Source organism: Ranitomeya imitator, chromosome 1 (genome assembly GCF_032444005.1).
Source record: "Ranitomeya imitator isolate aRanImi1 chromosome 1, aRanImi1.pri, whole genome shotgun sequence".
Lineage (NCBI taxonomy): Eukaryota > Metazoa > Chordata > Amphibia > Anura > Dendrobatidae > Ranitomeya > Ranitomeya imitator.
The window spans coordinates 77,513,044-77,531,748 of record NC_091282.1 but is presented as its reverse complement, the minus strand read 5'-3'; the positions used below and the strand labels follow the sequence as shown (position 1 = coordinate 77,531,748).

At 39.7% G+C, this 18,705-nt stretch overlaps 1 protein-coding gene across 1 annotated transcript; it reads left to right on the top strand.

Moving 5' to 3' along the window:
- The first annotated feature begins 332 nt into the window (after positions 1-332).
- On the top strand, positions 333-15,714 carry LOC138639838 (granzyme A-like). The gene is made up of 7 exons (XM_069728825.1): positions 333-393; positions 659-727; positions 2,460-2,492; positions 2,714-2,849; positions 8,271-8,409; positions 10,450-10,725; positions 15,547-15,714. The coding sequence occupies exons 1-7, from the start codon at positions 333-335 to the stop codon at positions 15,712-15,714; spliced, it is 882 nt and encodes a 293-aa protein (XP_069584926.1).
- Positions 15,715-18,705: the final 2,991 nt, after the last annotated feature.

The window sequence follows — 18,705 nt, the reverse complement described above, 5'->3', positions numbered from 1 at the left end:
TTAAACATCAACGACAAGATGGATTTCATTACCAATGTATCATTGTAATCAGTATAGCATCGCCAGCCTGATAGTGTCTGCAGTTTACTGAGCAAAATCCTGCTGAAAAGTTCCCTTTAAAGGGAATCTGTCACCCCAAAATTTGCTTATAAGCTAAGGCCACCGGCATCAGGGGCTTATCTACAGCATTCGGTAATGCTGTAGATAAGCCCCCGATGTACCGTGAAAGATAAGCAAAACAAATCAGATTATACACACCCAGGGGCGGTCCCAGTTCGGTTCAGGTCAGATGAGCGTTGCGGTCCAGGCCCACCGCCTCCCAGCTTCATACGATGACGTCCTCTTCTTTGTGTCATGCCGTGGCTCCTGCGCAGGCGTACTTTATCTGCCCTGGTGAGGGCAGAGCAAAGTACTGAAGTGCGCAGGCGCCGGGAAAGGTCAGAGAGGCCCAGCGACTGCGCACTGCAGTACTTTGCTCTGCCCTCAACAGGACAGATTAAGTACACCTGCACAGGAGCCGCAGCATGAAGCAAAGAAGAGGACGTCATCGTATGAAGATGGGAGGCGCTGTACCCGCAGCGCGACGCCCATCTGACCCAAACCAAACCGGGACCGCCCCTGAGTGAGTATAATCTAACTTGTTTTTCTTATCTTTCAGGGTACATCGGAGGCTTATCTACAGCATTACAGAATGCTGTAGATAAGCCCCTGATCCCGGTGACCGCAGGTTATAGGCGAATTTTGAGGTGACAGACTCCCTTTAAGCATTATCAGGTATGTTGTTGCTGACAGAGGTCACCTGCCTGTTATACCCGGCACCAGTCATTGACTGCTCCTACCTGAGATTCAGCTGCTCCCTGTCAACAGAACAGTGGTTTCTCCTCCTGTTGACAGGGCTGGACTACTGGTATCATACTGATTGAAAGCTGGCTTCAGCGAATTAGGCAGTGGGAAGACCGCTATCAATCAGCATGACACCAGTAGTCCGGCACTGTCAACAGTGAAACAATTTTTTTGTTGACATGACATCAGTGGAAGTCTGTGACCGTTGTGCGCTGGTGGAGAACAGCGCTGGGTACAACAGCCTGTTAGTTCTTAGATACATTTTTTTTAAAGTCTCGGATATTCTCTTTAAGAACCTAAAGACTAGGGTTTGAAACATGTAACAGTTTACACATGTGTCTTTTGTATTTTTTCAAACCATTGCTTTCTATCTTTCCAAATAAATTGTGTTTTAAGTTATGATTGTAAGAATGCGAGATAATCCTTCATTTGCTCATTGATTAAATCAACTTCACCGCACTTGGATTTTTTTCCAGTTTTAAGTACATTATATGGTAAAGTGAGTCATATTATTCAAAACTACAACTTGTCTTGCAGAAAACAAGCCCCATATGTTTTTGTTGCATAAAAAAGAAAATCTGTGGCTCTTGAAAAAAGGGTAAAAACTAAGTGCGAAAATGAAAATTATCCAAGGTGGGAAGGGAATAAAAGGAGGGGAAAATCTCATACTGTCCCTGACTTTCTGTAAGAATTAGGCAGATTTATTAATTCAATCTACAGTTTAGACAGCATTAACTTAGAAATTAAAGCCAAACGGCAGTCTAATAATTTTTAATAAAAATTAAAAACTTTTCTTTTCCTCAAACCTGTTCAAGACTAGCTTTCTTAACAAAGGTATTTTGCATCAAAAATGTACACATATCTGTACTAAATCAGGCTTTACACTTTTACAAAATTAACATCAAACTGTATTATATACACATTTCAAGTGTCTCGTAGAGATCAGCTAAAGTAATTTCTGATGGACTGAAGATGGGAAGCAATAATTTAGGTACACCCATGATAGGTACACCCATGATAGTCTTTGTTTGTAAAAAGATAATGATATTCCTCTATTTTTGTCTTGGATAGTAAGGAATTATGGCTATGTTCACATCGAATTTTTTCAGGATCTTTTTGAGCAGAAACTCTAAATCCTCTTTAAAAATAGAAAACGTCTCAAAAATTTGAAGGTTCTGCTCAGTTTCTATTGTGAAAACTCTGAAAAAAAGAGTATGTGTGCGCATATCCTAATTCATATCTTTGGCAAATCTACTTTACTGTTCATATGAGGAGTTTTTTGAGCATATTTTTCCTGAAGAGATTTTGAAGAATGCCTTGAGAGAAGCAAAGAGAGTGCATGAAGGAATGAAACAAGAAGAAGGCCTCATCAAACTAGGTACTGTCCAAAGGCTGCAAAAAAACAATTCAGGAAAAAACTCTTCCAAAACTCCAGAAAAAGAAAAATTTTGAGCAAAAAATTAGAGTTTTCTGAGGCAGTTTCTGATTGAAAACTTGCAGTTTTTGAGCTTCTGAAAAAACTCAGTGTGAACATACCCTTACAGTGACATGTTTGATGGGCCAGGTTTATAATTTTCTTTTCTTTCTAAATTCTATGCTAATTTTTCTATTTCCAGATTTTGTGTCTAACATTAACCAACTTCATAAGGGTGAAGAATATGTTTAATGATGTTGTCAATCACCAGAGTCTGGTATCCCTGTATTCTGAAAATCAGATATGGCTGCACATGCTAACTATACGACCTACTGAAACTCATTTATCCAGACTGTAATTGTTTGGTTTGGAGTTTTCTACATTACAACCTGCTAGACATCATGGTGTCCCTTCAGTTATTCCAGACTAATTTCCAATATTGATCCTTCTTCACAGATGTCAGCATGAATATTATTGGAGGAAATGAGGTAACTCCACATACCAGGCCATACATGGCTCTAATGCAGCCTAAATTTTGTGGTGCAGCATTAATTGCACCAAAATGGATTTTAACTGCCGCTCATTGTTATGTGTAAGTATGTGCACCCAGCTGACAGTAGCACCAAACAATACATTTTATTCTTCTCGGAGGTTATTGCAATCAACCCACACCTAGACAGAAAAAATAGTTACACACATCTTAACCCAATGTTGGGTCCCGATTTCACACTTCTGTCAGAAGCAAGATCTGCCACTAGAGAAAGATTAAAGGGGATACCCCTGACACTTTCCTTGTGTAACTCTAACCTCCCTAGCATCCCTATGTGGGTTCTTTCACCCCATGAAGTGATCATGCTCCTATCCTTGTTCTAGCCTGAGAAAAGACTAGTGTATAGGGCAGCAGGAACACTAGTCCTGCTCTAAGGGCTTCTTCTCCACTTGAGAGAAAAAAAACGGTCCGATTTACGGACCAAAAAAATGGAGGTAAATCATGCGAGTGTCATTCGAGTGTCATGTGATTTTTTATTGCAAAATCCGTATGACATCCGTATTGCTGTGTGAAAAGCTGGCAAATCAGTGCTGTGTACTGTGTACAGTAAAATCACACTGACAGATTAGAATAGAAAAGATAGAATAGATATATACACATAGAATAGGTATATATACATATATATATATATGTCACTGAGACACCTATATATATATATATATATATATATATATATATATATTTAATACAGAGATAGATAGCAGAAAAGCCGGCTTTTGCTATCTCCTTATCGAACCTGACAGGATATGAGACATGGTTTACATACAGTAAACTATTTCATATCCCTTTTTTTTTACATATTCCTCTCTAATAATGTTAGTAGAGTATGTGTGCAAAATTTGGGGGCTCTAGCTGTTAAAATAAAGGGCTAAATCATGGAAAAAACTGGCTTGGGCTCCCGCGCAATTTTCTCCGCCAGAGTGGGAAAGCCAGTGACTGAGGGCAGATATTAATAGCCTGGAGAGGGTCCATGGTTATTGGCCCCCACTGGCTAAAAACATCTGCCCCCAGCCACCCCAAACAAGGCACATCTGTAAGATGCGCCTATTCTGGCACTTAGCCACTCTCTTACCATTCCCCTGTAGTGGTGGGATATGGGGTAATAAAGGGTTATTGTCACCTTGCTATTTCAAGGTGACATTATACCTGGTTAATAATGGAGAGGTGTCAATGAGACACCTATCCATTATTAATCCAATAATATTAAAGGGTTAATAATACACACACACATTAAGGATAAAGTATTTCATTGAAATAAAAACACACATGGGGTTGTAAAATATTTATTATACACTTAATCCAACTGAAGACCCTCGTTCTGTAAAAGAACAAAAATAAAAAAGCAACAATATCCCATACCTTTCCGGCGCTCAGGCACGTCCCACGCTGTAAATCCATCTGAAGGGGTTAAATAATTTTACATCCAGGAGCCTGCTAATGCAGATGTGCTCCTGACTGTAAAAACTGGGGAATTAATTGAAAGCAGGGGAATGCAGCATCGCAGACTTGCGGTGCTGCGCCCCTTGCTGGTATAAACTCATATAAACTCTAGTGTGGGAATTTTTCTATTTTCTCACTTTGTTCACAATATTTGAATGAGGTACTAAACTTGATGCACTTTTTCCATCAATTTCAACATTTTCAATGCCCCCCAGCCCTCCTTGTAAGGTCTGTTGGAAAAATGCTTGGATTTCCCATTTACTCCCATTATACTCATTACTTGAAACAAGCATCCAAGCATAAGGAATTGCTCAATTTGAGTAACAAGGATCTGAGCATTTTAGCGCTTCCTCATCCGTAGTGCTCACCACACATATCCTCAAATTCCTTGAGGAGTGTAATTTCCAAAATGCGATCACTAGTGGGGGTTTACACTGTTTAGGCACATTAGGTGCTCTGCAAACACAATAAGGCATTCTCTATCCCAACCAATTTTGTGTTCCAAAAGTCAAATGGTGCCCCTTCCTTTCCGAACGCTACCATGCACCCAAACAGCAGTATTCCATCACATATGGGGTATCGACTTATTCAGGAGAAATTGCATAACAAATTACACTGTCCATTTTTCCCGGTTACCCTTCCTAAAATGCAATATTTGGAGCGTAAGTAATATTTTTGTGGGAAAAAGTAAAATACTCACTTTTTTCTTCCATATTGCTTTAATTCCTGTGAAGCACCTCAAGGGTTAATAAACTCCTTGAATATGGTTTTGAGCACTTAGAGGGGTGCAGTTTATAACATGCTGTCACTTTTGCATATTTTATGTCACATAGGCCCTTCAAAGCCACATAAAATGTGAAGTGGTCCTTAAAAAAATAGTTTTTTTTAAATTTTCTTGGAAAAAAGAGAAATTGCTGATTAACTTTTAACCCTTATAAACTTCCTTACAAAAAAATTATGCTTCAAGAATGATGCAAAAATTAAAAGTTTGAAAATTGCTAAATTTTCTAAATTCCAATATTTTCACCAATAAACAAAAAAATATCAACCTAGGTTTACCACTAAGATGAGGTACTATAATATATCATGAAAAACAATTTCAGAATCACAGAGAAATGTTGAAGTGTTAGGCTCCTTTCACACATCAGTTTTTTGTCATCAGGCGGATCCGTCACAGTTTGTGAAAAACTGATGCAACGGCTTCGGTTTTTCAACGGATCCGACTAATGGATCTGGCTAATTGGATCCTAAATAAATCGGAACATGCTCAGTTAAAAATAACGGAATCCATCACTGGATTCTGTCGTTTGACGGATCAGGTGCCCATAGGCTTCCATTTGAGTAAATGACGGGCGACGACGGATCGATCACTGTCCGATTTTTCGACATACACAACAAACGTTAGTTTGTTCGTCGTCTCCGGCTACCGGACAATTTTCTAACGACAGCTGAAATGTGAGGCCGTCGCTAATACAAGTCTGTGAGAAAAAAACAGATCCAGTGGCATCAGTCGCCGGGTTGATTTTTTTCAAAATTCGACGGATTGCGACTGATAGCAAAAAACTGATGTGTGAAAGGGGCCTTACAGAGTCATAACCACATAAAGTGCCAATGGTCAGAATTGAAAAAATTGACCCAGTCAGTAAAGGTAAAAACAGGCTCTGATGCTAAAGGGTTAATCCTTTAAATGCCAATGTCAGTCTCCAACAGCGATTGCTGATGGCCCGCAGGGCCCTTGGAACTTCAGTGTCAGTAGTTGTATGAAGTCCAGCCATATAAGACTGAGATATTAGCTACATACTTCAATTCCTTTAATACTGCAGTATATAAGCCAAGCAATCAGAACATCGCAGAATCAAGCCCTCCTGGGGAACTAAAGATTAAAGCAAAATAGGGAAGTATTAATAATATGAAAAAAATTAAATCCACTCTTTTATCCCACATTAAAAATAAAGAAATGGAAAAAATGTAATTGTCATTGCAGCGTACACAAAAATCCAAGCTGTCAAAATATAAAATTATCTAATCAGTACTGTAAATTATGTAAAACCAAAAAAACTAAATGCCAGAATTGCAGTTTTTTGGACTCCACAACTCCAACAAAGAATGTAATAAGAAGTGATCAAAATGTTGTATGTACTCCAAAATTATGTTAATAAAAACTTTATTTCTCCCAGCAAAGAAAAATCAAGGCCTCACATAGCAAGAAGGAAAAAGGGAAATGTTACAGGACTCAGAAAATAGCGACACAAACCAATATTAATTACAAATTTCTACATTTTATTTTCATTACTTAGGCTAAGTTCCCACTACAAGTATTCAGTGAGTTTTTTTGCTTACAAAAAGGCAGCATATCACAGTTCCAGTAAAGTGTATGGGCTTTATGTAAATCATATGCCCAACTTGCTTTTTTTATGCAGCGTAAATTGACCTGCAGTGCAATTTTGAAATCCACAACATGTCAATTTCTCTTGCAGTAAATGTATATTTTATTTTCAGATTTTCCCCATAGTTGTGAATGAGATGAGGAAAATCCACAGATGAAAAAGTGCATGTCATCCGCATGGGACTTTATCAATAAAATGTTAGCAAAGCTAAGTAACAGGAAGTTTCCAAAATAATACATGACATACGAAAATGAGAAAAAAGCCACAGCAGAAATGAATGCAATAAATATACCGTATTTTTCACTTTGTAAGACGCACTTTTTTCCCCAAAATTTGGGGGGGAAATGGGGGTGCATTTTACAATGTGGATATACCTTATCTGTGCTACCGCTGCTTGTGTCCAGTGCTTGCCACCGCTCTCTGTCCCTGGTGCTGCCGGGTGCTGCTGCCACGCTTTGTCCCCAGGTGCATGCCGCCGCTGCCACGCTCTTTCCGCGTGGGGGCTCTGCCGTTCCATCCATGCTTTCCTGTGCGTGTGCGGTGGATTTCTTCTGGGAAAATGGCCGCCGGAGGCGGCGCATGCGCAGATGGAGATCGCGGCAGCGGCAGCAAGCATCAGGGGACAGAGCACGGCGGCAACACCAGGGACAGAGAGCGGTGGCAGCAGCACTCGGCAGCACCAGGGACAGAGCACGGTGACAGCAACACCCAGCAACACCGGGGACAGAGCACAGCGGCAACATCGGACACCCACAGCTACACGACGCGTCGCACAGCGGAGCACTCTCTCATCCCAGCCTGTATCCTGCAGCAGCGTTCCACTCCTGCCTCCTCCAGCAGCAACCCTGGGACCTCGCTTCACCGCAGTCACCACCCCCCGGTAAGCGATAAGACTCATGGATTATAAGAAGCACCATCATTTTATTAAAAAAAAAAGTTTTTTTCCTATTTTTCTCCTCAAAATTTGGGGTGCGTCTTATAATCAGGAGCGTCTTATAAAGCGAAACATACGGTAGGTAACTGGAGTAGAAATGCTGTGGAAATTCTACAATATCAAAAACACTTCAAATACTCATCATTGTTCGTAAAGAAAAGGAAAACAAAAAAAGAATCTATACAAGTTTGGTATCATTGTAATTGTACTGTCCTGGAGAATCATATTTCTAGGTCACTTTTCTGCACAGTGAACACAATAAATAAAAAAAAATCAAAATTAATTGTGCTGAAATGAAGAATCGTGTTGTCTGGCCCTTTTTACAGCACAATGAACTCTGTAAAAACAAAACTCAAAAAACAATGAGCGGAATTGTGTTTTTTTCTCAATCTCACTGAATTTGGAATTTTTATTCATGTTTTACAGTACATTGTTTGCTAATATGCATAATATCATTCAAAACTACAGCTCGTTCCTAAAAAAAAAAAAAACAAGCTATCTTATGACTGCATCGTCGAAAAAAAAAGAAATAAAAAAGCTATGGCTCTTGGAAGAAGTGGAGGAAGAAACTGAAGTGCAAAACAGAAAATCACCAAGTCTGAAAGAGGCTAAAAGTGTAAATTAATTATTGATCAACCAAGTCTTTATCTTTCTGCAAAAAAATTCTAACTGCGATGATTTTTTTTTCAATGTTATTTTCAGTGACGCTTCTTCATTTGTAATACTGGGTGCACACAGGCTTACACATACTCTTGGGCAGCAGAAGATTAAAATTAAACAAGGCATTAAGTACCCTGAGTATGAGAAAGATGACAGATTCAATGACATTCAGCTTTTAGAGGTAAGAAGATAAACAATGGGGCCGGCTCATTCTGTGCCAGTATTGATAGAATAGAAAAGGTACTGAATTCATTATGAGGCACACACCACTTGATGATTTTGGCTCCTCTTCTGAGTGGTGTCCACCTCCATGCGACTGGAGTAGCATTTCTGACATACAAATAATTTTTCAATTCTTTTACGTCAGTTTTCTGTAGTAAAATATTTTATGTACACTCTAGCATCCCTCCAGTCCATCCTTAACTCATCTGCCCAACTAATTCATCTCTCTCCTCGCTACACTCCTTCTTCCCCTCTTTGCAAATCCCTTCACTGGCTCCCGCTCCCTCAGCGTATCCAGTTTAAACTACTAACACTGACCTACAAAGCCATCCATAATCTTTCTCCTCCATATATCTCTGAACTAATCTCTCAATATCTTCCCTCACATAATCTCCGGTCCTCCCAAGACCTCCTTCTCTCCTCCACGCTTATTTGCTCCTCACCCAATCGCCTCCAAGACTTCTCCCGAATATCCCCCATCCTCTTGAATTCTGTGCCCCAACACATCCGGTTATCCACCACATTTAGATCTTTCAAATGGAGCCTGAAAACCCATCTCTTCAAAGAAACTTACAACCTGTAATGACCACACGGCCACCTCAACACCATCAGAGCTACTGCAACCCTCGACCTACTTTCTCCTTCCCCACCATCCTGTAGAATATAAGCCCGCCCCTCTGTATCAGTCTGTCATTGTTAGTTTTGTTTACTGTAAGTCAGTGGTCCCCAACTCCAGGCCTCGAGGGCCGCCAACAGTGCAGGTTTTCAGGATTTCTTTAGTATTGCATCGGTGGTAATGTGATCATCTGCACAGGTGATGATTCCAACCCCTGTGGAATACCAGGGAAATCCTGAAAACCTGCACTGTTGGCGGCCCTCGAGGCCTGGAGTTGGGGACCACTGCTGTAAGTGATATTTGTATTTTGATGTAACCCCGTCTCATGTACAGCACCATGGAATCAATGATGCTATATAAATAATAATAATAATAATAATAATAATAATAATGTGTCGGCCCTATTGAGATATAATGGAGGATGTAAATCAAGGCTGAAGTCAGAATAAAAGAGCTGTAGAGTTAGGTCAATCTCGTGGACCAAAGAAATATCTATATGATGCCAAAGTTCGTCATGGGTGCCCCAAAGGGATGTCAGCCTACTTTCCATCATCTTGAAAGTCACTGCATTTAGTACATGTATATGATGGATAATTCCTACTATCTAGAAGGATTTAACCATAACCCCTTCCTGACACAGCCAGTTTTGGATTTTCTAACCAGGCAAAATTTTTCACTTGTCACTTTAGGCTACTTTCACACTAGCGTCGGTACGGGGCCGTCGCCATGTGTCGGCCCGACGTACCGACGCAAACTGCGAAAAAATTGAACAACGGGGGCAGCGGATGCAGTTTTACAACGCATCCACTGCCCCATTGTAAGGTGTGGGGTGGAGGGGGCAGAGTTCCGGGCGCGCATGTGCAGTCGCTAATGGCGGACCCGACGCTCAAAAAAACGTTACATGTAACGTTTTTTTTGTGCCGACGGTGCGCCAAAACATGACGCATCTGTCGCACGATGGATGCGACGTGTGGCGATACGTCGCAATGCGTCGCTAATGAAAGTCTATGGAGAAAAACGCATCCTGCAGGCAACTTTGCAGGATGCGTTTTTACTCCAAAACGACGCATTGCGATGTACATAAAAAAACGCTAGTGTGAAAGTAGCCTTAGATGAAAATAATTCTGGAATGCCAAATTTCTACTTTACAACAGTATAATTTTTTTAAACAACCATTTATTTTGTTGGAATTTTTGATGGTTGAAGAATTTTTTCATTTTTCATTATAATTTACATAATATATATTTTTTTCTGGGACCGTTTCACATATGAAGTGATTTTGGCGGCCTGTATGTTAAAAAAACACACACACATAAAACTAAATTTTAAAAACAGCAATATTTTTTTTTCCTGTCTGCAATCAGTGTATCTGATCTCTTACAGCTAGAGAAACCTGCAATGTTGAACGAGTTTGTTGCTCTTCTTCCATTACCAAAAAGCAAGGAAAACATTACTACTGGAAAGATATGCAGTGTAGCCGGGTGGGGTATAACAGATTTCAAGAAAAAGTCATCATCAGATGTTCTTCTAGAAGTTATGCTGGCAATTGTTGACAATGAAATCTGTGAGGAAAAGTACAAGAAAATAAAGCAACGCATAATTGACAGTATGATATGTGCCAAAGCCCCGAATAAGAATCATAAAGCTGACACGTGTGCGGTAAGTAATTTCGTGTGTATGTTTATATTGTTAGATAAAATGAGAATCTAGGTAACGGGAAGCTTAATTAACACATACTACAGTTTGTGAATAAATAATTCACATAAAGAAATATAATTATCTGACACCCATAACAATCATGTAAAATGGTATTTGAGCCATTAAAGAGGATCTTTCACTAGTTTGAGCTTGTTAAACTAACCTCGTAATGGAATAGTGGCTACAGAGCTGAGCAAAACAGTTTTTTTCTAAATTGATTTTTTTTTATTTCTTCTTTCCATTGCATTGCGGAAATATTATATTTATAAACAGGCAGCGTCTTTTAGGGGAGAAAAGAACATATCCTCCTCTTGTCACTGATCTCTGCTGTGAGGAGATGAGGGAGTGTTCATTTCTCCCCTGTGTGTTGCTGCTTGCTTATAATTGGTCAGCCTCATGCAAGAGAAGAAGTACACGCCCCTACAGACAAAACTCTGTTGTCCAGTTGAACAAATTATAACCTAAACTTTACAAGTGAATATCTCCGCAATGGAGAGGAGAAATTAAAAAATAAAAACTACATTTTACTTAGCTCTGCAGCCACTAATTCATAATTTGACCTGCTTAGCATGTTCAAACTGGTGAAAGGTCCACCTGGTCTTCAGCTAAATAACAAATCATGCTGCCCAAACCATGGGCAGCATAAATCAAACACAGGTTGCATATTGTTCACTTTTGTATACGTCCTCTGAAGCTATGTGCCGTTTCACAGAAAACAAACTTTTAAAGCATTTTATTTTTAATTTCAGTGCTGGAGTGGTGCTCCTAACCTAATGTCCCTGACCCTAGTCTGATACTTACCAGCTACTGTCTTCAGCACTTCCGGTGATGCTCTGATTCTGTGCCCCTGTCTTGTGATTGCCACTTCTGATGAACTGAAAGTCAGAGGTAATGGTCACAAGCTCTCAGTGCAAGTCTATGAGATCCTTATTTTGGCTCTCATAGACTTACTGTACATTGAGTTTTGTCTTCTGGATCGCTCCAGCAAACACTGAAGTGTCCGGCGGGCCATAAACTGCTGTAGAAAAATAGGAACTGTGCTGTGAACAGATGAAGATGGTGGTTTCTAAGTATAAGACCAGGGCCAGGAAACTTAAGTTAGAAGCATCAGTCTAGCACTGCACTAAAAAAAGCACTGGAGTAGCTAAAGACTTTGCCTCTTGCCTGAATAGTTCAATATAGGTTACCTGCAGCTTCACTTAACTCTTCTCCCTAGACTGACAGGTCTCTCCTCAAACACACACATAGGGAGCAGCTAGAACTGCCTTGGACTAGTCATCTGAGACATATGGATCTCAGCTTAATGTACTGTATGTGTTCTCTGAATAAGGCCGGGGTCACACACAATGTATGACAAATCTGTCCAATTTTGCTTGCTGAGAATCGCACAAATGTTCTCCGTATGGTGATCCGTATCTCATCCGTGTGCAATGCCAGGATGTGTTTTTTTTCTCAAAAAATTATCCGTGTGTCATCAGTATCTCTTCCGTATGGTGAGATTTTCTCACACAGTTGCAAAATGAGCAAATAATGGCTGAGCCAATATCCTGTCACCTGGCAATGCCTGAGAATTTCTCGCAAGTCACACTGATGGTCCATGTGTAATCCGTATTTTTCTCGCCCCCATAGACTTGCATTGGCGTTTCTCAGCTGAGATACGCGGACAATCGCAGCATGCTGCGATTTCAATCGCAAGTGTAATACGGACGAGAAAAAAGCGGATGATGGGAGCTGCCCCATAGATTAACATTGGGCCGAGTGTTATGCAATTTTTTTTATCGCTGAACACTCATCCATATTACACTGTAGTGTGACCCCGGCCTAATGCAGCTTCTATTCATCGTTCAAAAATTGATTGTTTAGCCAAAAAAAAACAGTGTGACCACAACATGCATTCAGTCTGAGACTGAAATTCACATTACACAGGCCACCCTGACTATGGAGGAAATCAAGAATTACGGAAAGACCAATATTGGCAATAATACAAGATTAAATAATCCTGCCAAGCTATGACTCCATAATACTACTACACAGTGAGAGAATCATGCCATTATAATGATCATAAAGGGGGTTGAACCCTGGTGTAAATTTTTGGCAAGCAGTGCTGCTTGCCAAATCCAAATGGTGCATCGTACACACATTGTAAGAATTGTCTCTGCTTACCGGTTCCAATGGTCATCACATGACAACAAGCATGTGATTTTGCATACTTGCAGGTACACGTCAATTAGAGCATCAGCCGTTTTGTTTCCTATTCTGTTGAGCGAAGCAATTGTCACGTGAACCCAAGTGTTCATGTCATATACTAATGGAATAAATGGTGCTATAATAATAAATAATAATAATAATACCTGCGGTCACGTGATGATCGCTGGAAATGGCAAGTGGAGCCAAATCTCAAAAGTGTGCATATTATATATATTTGCATATAATTACATATAATATTGTATGTTATATTAATAATATAACTGGGGTGTACAACCCCTTTAGCAAACCTGACTGTACTAAGGCCAATATTAACATCAATATAAAGACAAATGATGCCAGTCCATAACCAAATATTACCAGCGTATAAAGTAGTGATAATATTACCGTACTGATCAGTGGCGTAACTTGAAACTCATGGGCCCTGATGAAAAAGCTCCAATGGGGCCCCCAAATATTTTAAATCTTTAATAGCAATGGTCTTTTTCTATAGGCCAAAGGGACTTTTAGGGCCCCCTAGACTCCAGGGCCCAGGTGCGATGGCAACCCCTGCATCTGTTGTAGTTACACCCCTGGTACTAATCATTAATCAAAACCACTGTACTGTAAAGTGACCATATAATGATAATACCATTTGTACACCAGTGCTCTGCAGATCATACATGTGTATACTGTTCAGATAAATCCAGTGATAGATCTGTGATGTTCTTCTCTCTGATTGGAGTCATTCACTTTTCCTTTTCTTTTCCATTCGACTCAGAGCGCCATCAAGGCCACTTCTTCCATCCATAACTTGTCTCTGCAAAATGTAACACGCAGACATAATTTTGCTTGCTGCTTTTCCAGCCCCCTCTTCATTCCCCCACTGAACACAAACCATATAGTGCTGTATCCAGTGCCCTAGGCAGTAACAATGCCCTCTCCATACCCGGCACAGATAGAGTACCCTACTTTGTGCCGCACATGGTAACAGTGCCACCCGTGTGTTCCCGCTGTACCTCCGCAAAGTAATAGTATTAATCTGTTTATCCTCATTGTAATAATGTGCCTTCATGGTGTCCTGTGCCTCCTTATAATAACAGTATTTCATTTATAATAATAATGACCCTTCATACCTCGTTCTAATAATAATATTTTCACTCCATGTGCTTTCTTATAATAATAATAATTAAATAAAACGAAAAAGGGACTACACACCTTTAGTATTAAATGAATGTACAGGTGTAGAAATGCAATAATTGGCTAATATACAAACATATACACACAATGCATCAGCGCACAGCGATTAGTGAACCCATGAACTCCACTATTACCATACACCTTTAAAACAGACAATATTTAGTTAACATTTTTTGACCAAAATGTGCAAAAGCTATCCATCCACGTCAAGGTTAAAAACTTCTTGCATCTTTCCCAAAAGACTTTATTTTTAGTTTTTTTTAGGACTATACATTGTGGGGGGGAAGTGTCCCCCTATAGGGTTCAGCACCCCGACCCACCCAAATTCCCCAGAATGTTTTTACTTATGAGTTACGCCTGGTTTATTTTCACTTCTCCTATTCCGATGATGCCTGGTTTGGCACATAGAGATCTGAGACCCAAGTGATACGAACCATCCATATTCTTTTTAATTCGTTTATTAAGCAAAAACAATAACAAAAAAAGAACAAATAGACAAACATGGTTTACATATATCCAGGTCAGTACAAATACACTCATCATAATAATCATAAGAATGCAGTAAAAGTATGTAATGAGTTTTCATTGATGTAAATCTCAATACATAGACCAGTTCATATAAACTCAAAGCATTACAGTCTAATGGACCATCCATATTTAGGTGTACCTTGTCGTGGTTGGAGGGCTTTTGCAGTTTTTGATCAAAAAATGTTAACGAAGCTCTAAATTAACTAAGCTGTTTTTCATTGAGCCTAGCAAGTTCATGTATTCATTGATCTCAGTGTGCTGACGAATCACATATGCATATAGGTTTCTCATAATAATAATGTCCGTTGTGCCTCCTTATAATAATAATGTCCCCATTTCCCCTATTTATAGTGATGTCCATTCCACCTCATTATAAAATGAGCAGACTGAACCTGTTTGAGAAAATGGCAGAGCAAGGAGCTGATGGCTCTCTGCTCCACTACAGTTATAATAAACAGTATTCTCATCCTGAGGATGCAGATAGTTTTATAAGTGTTACAATCAATGTGGTCCACCTGCCAGTCGCCAGAATTGACAGTCTGGCCTTGGTTTGAACACAGCCCAGAACTGCGTGGGATTTGCATAAACGTGTGGTTTGGACAGTGCAGTTTTTGACTGTGAATTTGTGTGGAACACTGGTGGCAATAATCCTGCTGAACAACATGCAGCCAGAAAATGCAATGGGTAAGTCACACATATTTATGCAAGTACCTGCATGTAGTTTTGAACTGTGTCCAAACGGCATCCAAAGTGCATTGTTGGCCTTATCCTTACGGAACCTGTGTGCGTGTAAAAGAAGGTGGGAAAAGTCAACTGTGTTCAGCATTTACACTTACCATGAAATGAATGTGTCCTCTGATCCTCTTCCAGGGTGACTCCGGCGGCCCTTTGATCTGTGATGGAAAATATGTTGGCCTAGTTTCATTTGGACCAAAAGAATGTGGAGCTTCAGATCTTCCAGGAGTCTACACACGACTGACAGACAATTATCTTAAGTGGATCCAAAATACAATCTGGAGAGATTACTCTGAAATGTAAAAACATTCTGTAGAAAATAAGAGCCAGAATCTGCCTCAAAATGGTCCAGATGTATGTCTCTAATGGGTCTATAGGGTATAACCCAACATATGTTAAGAATCCGAGACAAGATACACACAAGCAGTCTGGGCAGTGACCAGTAAATATAGTGCTGGACCCATCTTCAATAGCATGCACAACATATCTTTTTTACATTTTGGATATTTAACTTGCCCATAGAAAAACAGCTACAGAGATATACTGTATATATTTTTTTAAATGACGATGGTGTTGTATGTAACTGTATGGTATAATTGAAACATTTTCCAATGTCAGGAGCAGACAAAGTGTGAATAGAGCTGTATATTCACAACCACTTCCCTACATGTTTAAATCTATGAACACCAGAAGGTTATCATCTCCAAGGAAGTAGGATTTTGCAACAAGCGTTATATTGTTCACCAGAGAAAATTATTCTTTCTTTCGCCACTGTATTTATTCAGTCTCAACGTAGAGGGAATATGCATGCCCTCTACGTTGAGACTGAATAAATACAGTGGCGAAAGTAAGTATTTGATTCACTACCATTTTTGCGTGTTTTTCCACCTACATACTGTAGAATGGAGAGGTCTGGGATTTTTATCGTAGGTACACTTCACCTGTGAGAGACAGAATCTTTAAAAAAAATCAGGAAAATCACATTATATGATTTATACATAATTAATTTGAATTTTATTGCATTCGATAAGTATTTGATAAAAAAGAAATGCAGAACTTAATATTTGGTACAGAAACCTTTGTTTACAATTAAAGAGGTCAGACGTTTCCTGTAGTTCTTGACCAAGTTTGCACACAATGCAGCAGGGATTTTGGCCCACTCCTCCATACAGATTTTCTCCAGATCTTTCAGGTTTTGTTGCTGTCACTGGACAACATTGAGTTTCAGCTCCCTCCAAAAATCTTCTATTGAGGTTGTTGTCGCAGGTCTCAACCTACTCTATGATGAGTCCACTGTAGAGATGACGTCACGGCACCGGAGAGATAAGACACAACACACTAAGGCTGTATCTGAAGTATATCTCTAGTTTTAATAAGCTTACACACACTTTTTATGCATTCTTGTGTTGGAGGCGGATTCTCCATATTATGGGCTAAGCGTCGGAGTGTATTACTCCCTTGCCTCCCTATGGTTTCGCAAACATATTTTTACACAGTACATTATTCGTTACTTTACCAAGGACATTCCCTGCTACAATCTACAATAACAGCTAAAATGAAGAATAGTGAATAACAACGTGTTTATCTGACCTATAATAACACTTACACAAAATGGAGGCAAGCAGGATAAAATGGATCCTGCTATAACAAATTCCCCCATTTTATTCACTATTCTTAATAAACTGTACTGGCCGAAGGATTTGTTAGTATATATCATCATCAGCTGTGTGAGTGCAAAATTTCCCAGTACATACAGAGATACACTTAAAAACTATTTTGAACACTATATATGCAATAAGGACAATCGCAGCAATATGCAATAAGCTTTGTAAAATCCCAACTACCCAGCCCCTGATCCCCTTAAACCAATCGGCTGGGTTTAGGAAAGAGAAAGTATCAGACCACCAGCTGTCCTTAGTGCGATCATTATTTTTGTCATATTGGTCTCTGAGTCTTTGAACATCTTCTAACTTTAGCTTCATCTTTATAGTACTATTTGGATCTATATAATGACAACAAGCGGGTCCAATAACCTGACACATACCACCTTGTGCTGCTGTTAGATAGTCTAGTACTAAAGTATGCTGGTTGGTTACTATAATGAGTTGATTTTGGACAGCAATGGTGGTACTTAGTATATCCATTATATCCCAAATTTGGTCATCTAGATAGTCTGTAGCCCTAACCAATTTATCCCACATTTGTGTAATCATAGGGTAAATAAAAATAGAACTGAAAATTTTATTGGCTATACCCATTTGCACTATGTGTGGTCTCCCTGAAGGGCGGGGTGAGTTATCTGCAGCTCTTTTATATAATGTATGTTTAGGTATTGCCTGCGTATCTCCAATTTATGAACCAAGTCTATAAATGCAGACATATTCTGAAACATGCACCAAGGTGGAAACTAGAAAATTTCCATGACGTATTATGTATCATTCTTTCTAACAGTATTGGTTTGAAAGCATCAGTAGAGTATGAAGTCACATCAAAACTAATTTGCAAACCATATGTTGGAACTTGCCCTAAATCAGTTAGTCCAGTCTTATTCCTAGGTACCCAGGCCCCACCCTTATAGACCAAATATTGTAGATGTGTACTACTTCCTGAGAGATTACCTTGCCACCAAGGGTATCCCACCCATCCTACAATCGGTATACCGACGGTAGTGTTCCATAACTTAACATTGTTCGTGGCGTTGTTGGCAAGTGTGTCAGAACAAAAAGTCCAGGCAAACAGTTCCTCAGGTGACTCAGGGATAGCTAGGAAGGGAAAACTTGTGGCTGACGTCGGTGAAAGTGTACAGTTCCAACAGTCTGATAAGGGCTGGGAATTTCTCAACAAGTCATCTATCAGTTTTCTGTGATGTTGCACAAACTTATTGTTCAAGGATGTTGGAGAATTCAGACTGTCCCATGCAATTACGCATAATATCATGGAAATCAAAACCAGTTAAAACATTGTTTCTTTTATCGGCTATCGGGTTCTTTAACTCTCAGTGTGATGCGTGGATCCAACTAGGTTTTCCTTCGAGCTTGACAGTTGTGGCTGTGGTCAGGAGCACTTGGTATGGTCCATCAAATCTTGGTTCCAGGCTCTTCCGGACGTGCCGCTTTATCACTACGCAGTCTCCTGGCTCCAAGGGATGGTATCCAGGAATCTTATCTGGGTCTGGAAGAGAACTGAAGACAGTTAAATGCACTTTAGCAAGGTGTCCATGTAAGGCCTGTACATAGCTAGTCAAGTCCTGGTACTTGAGCTGCAACTGTTGTGGAAAGAAACATCCAAGATTGG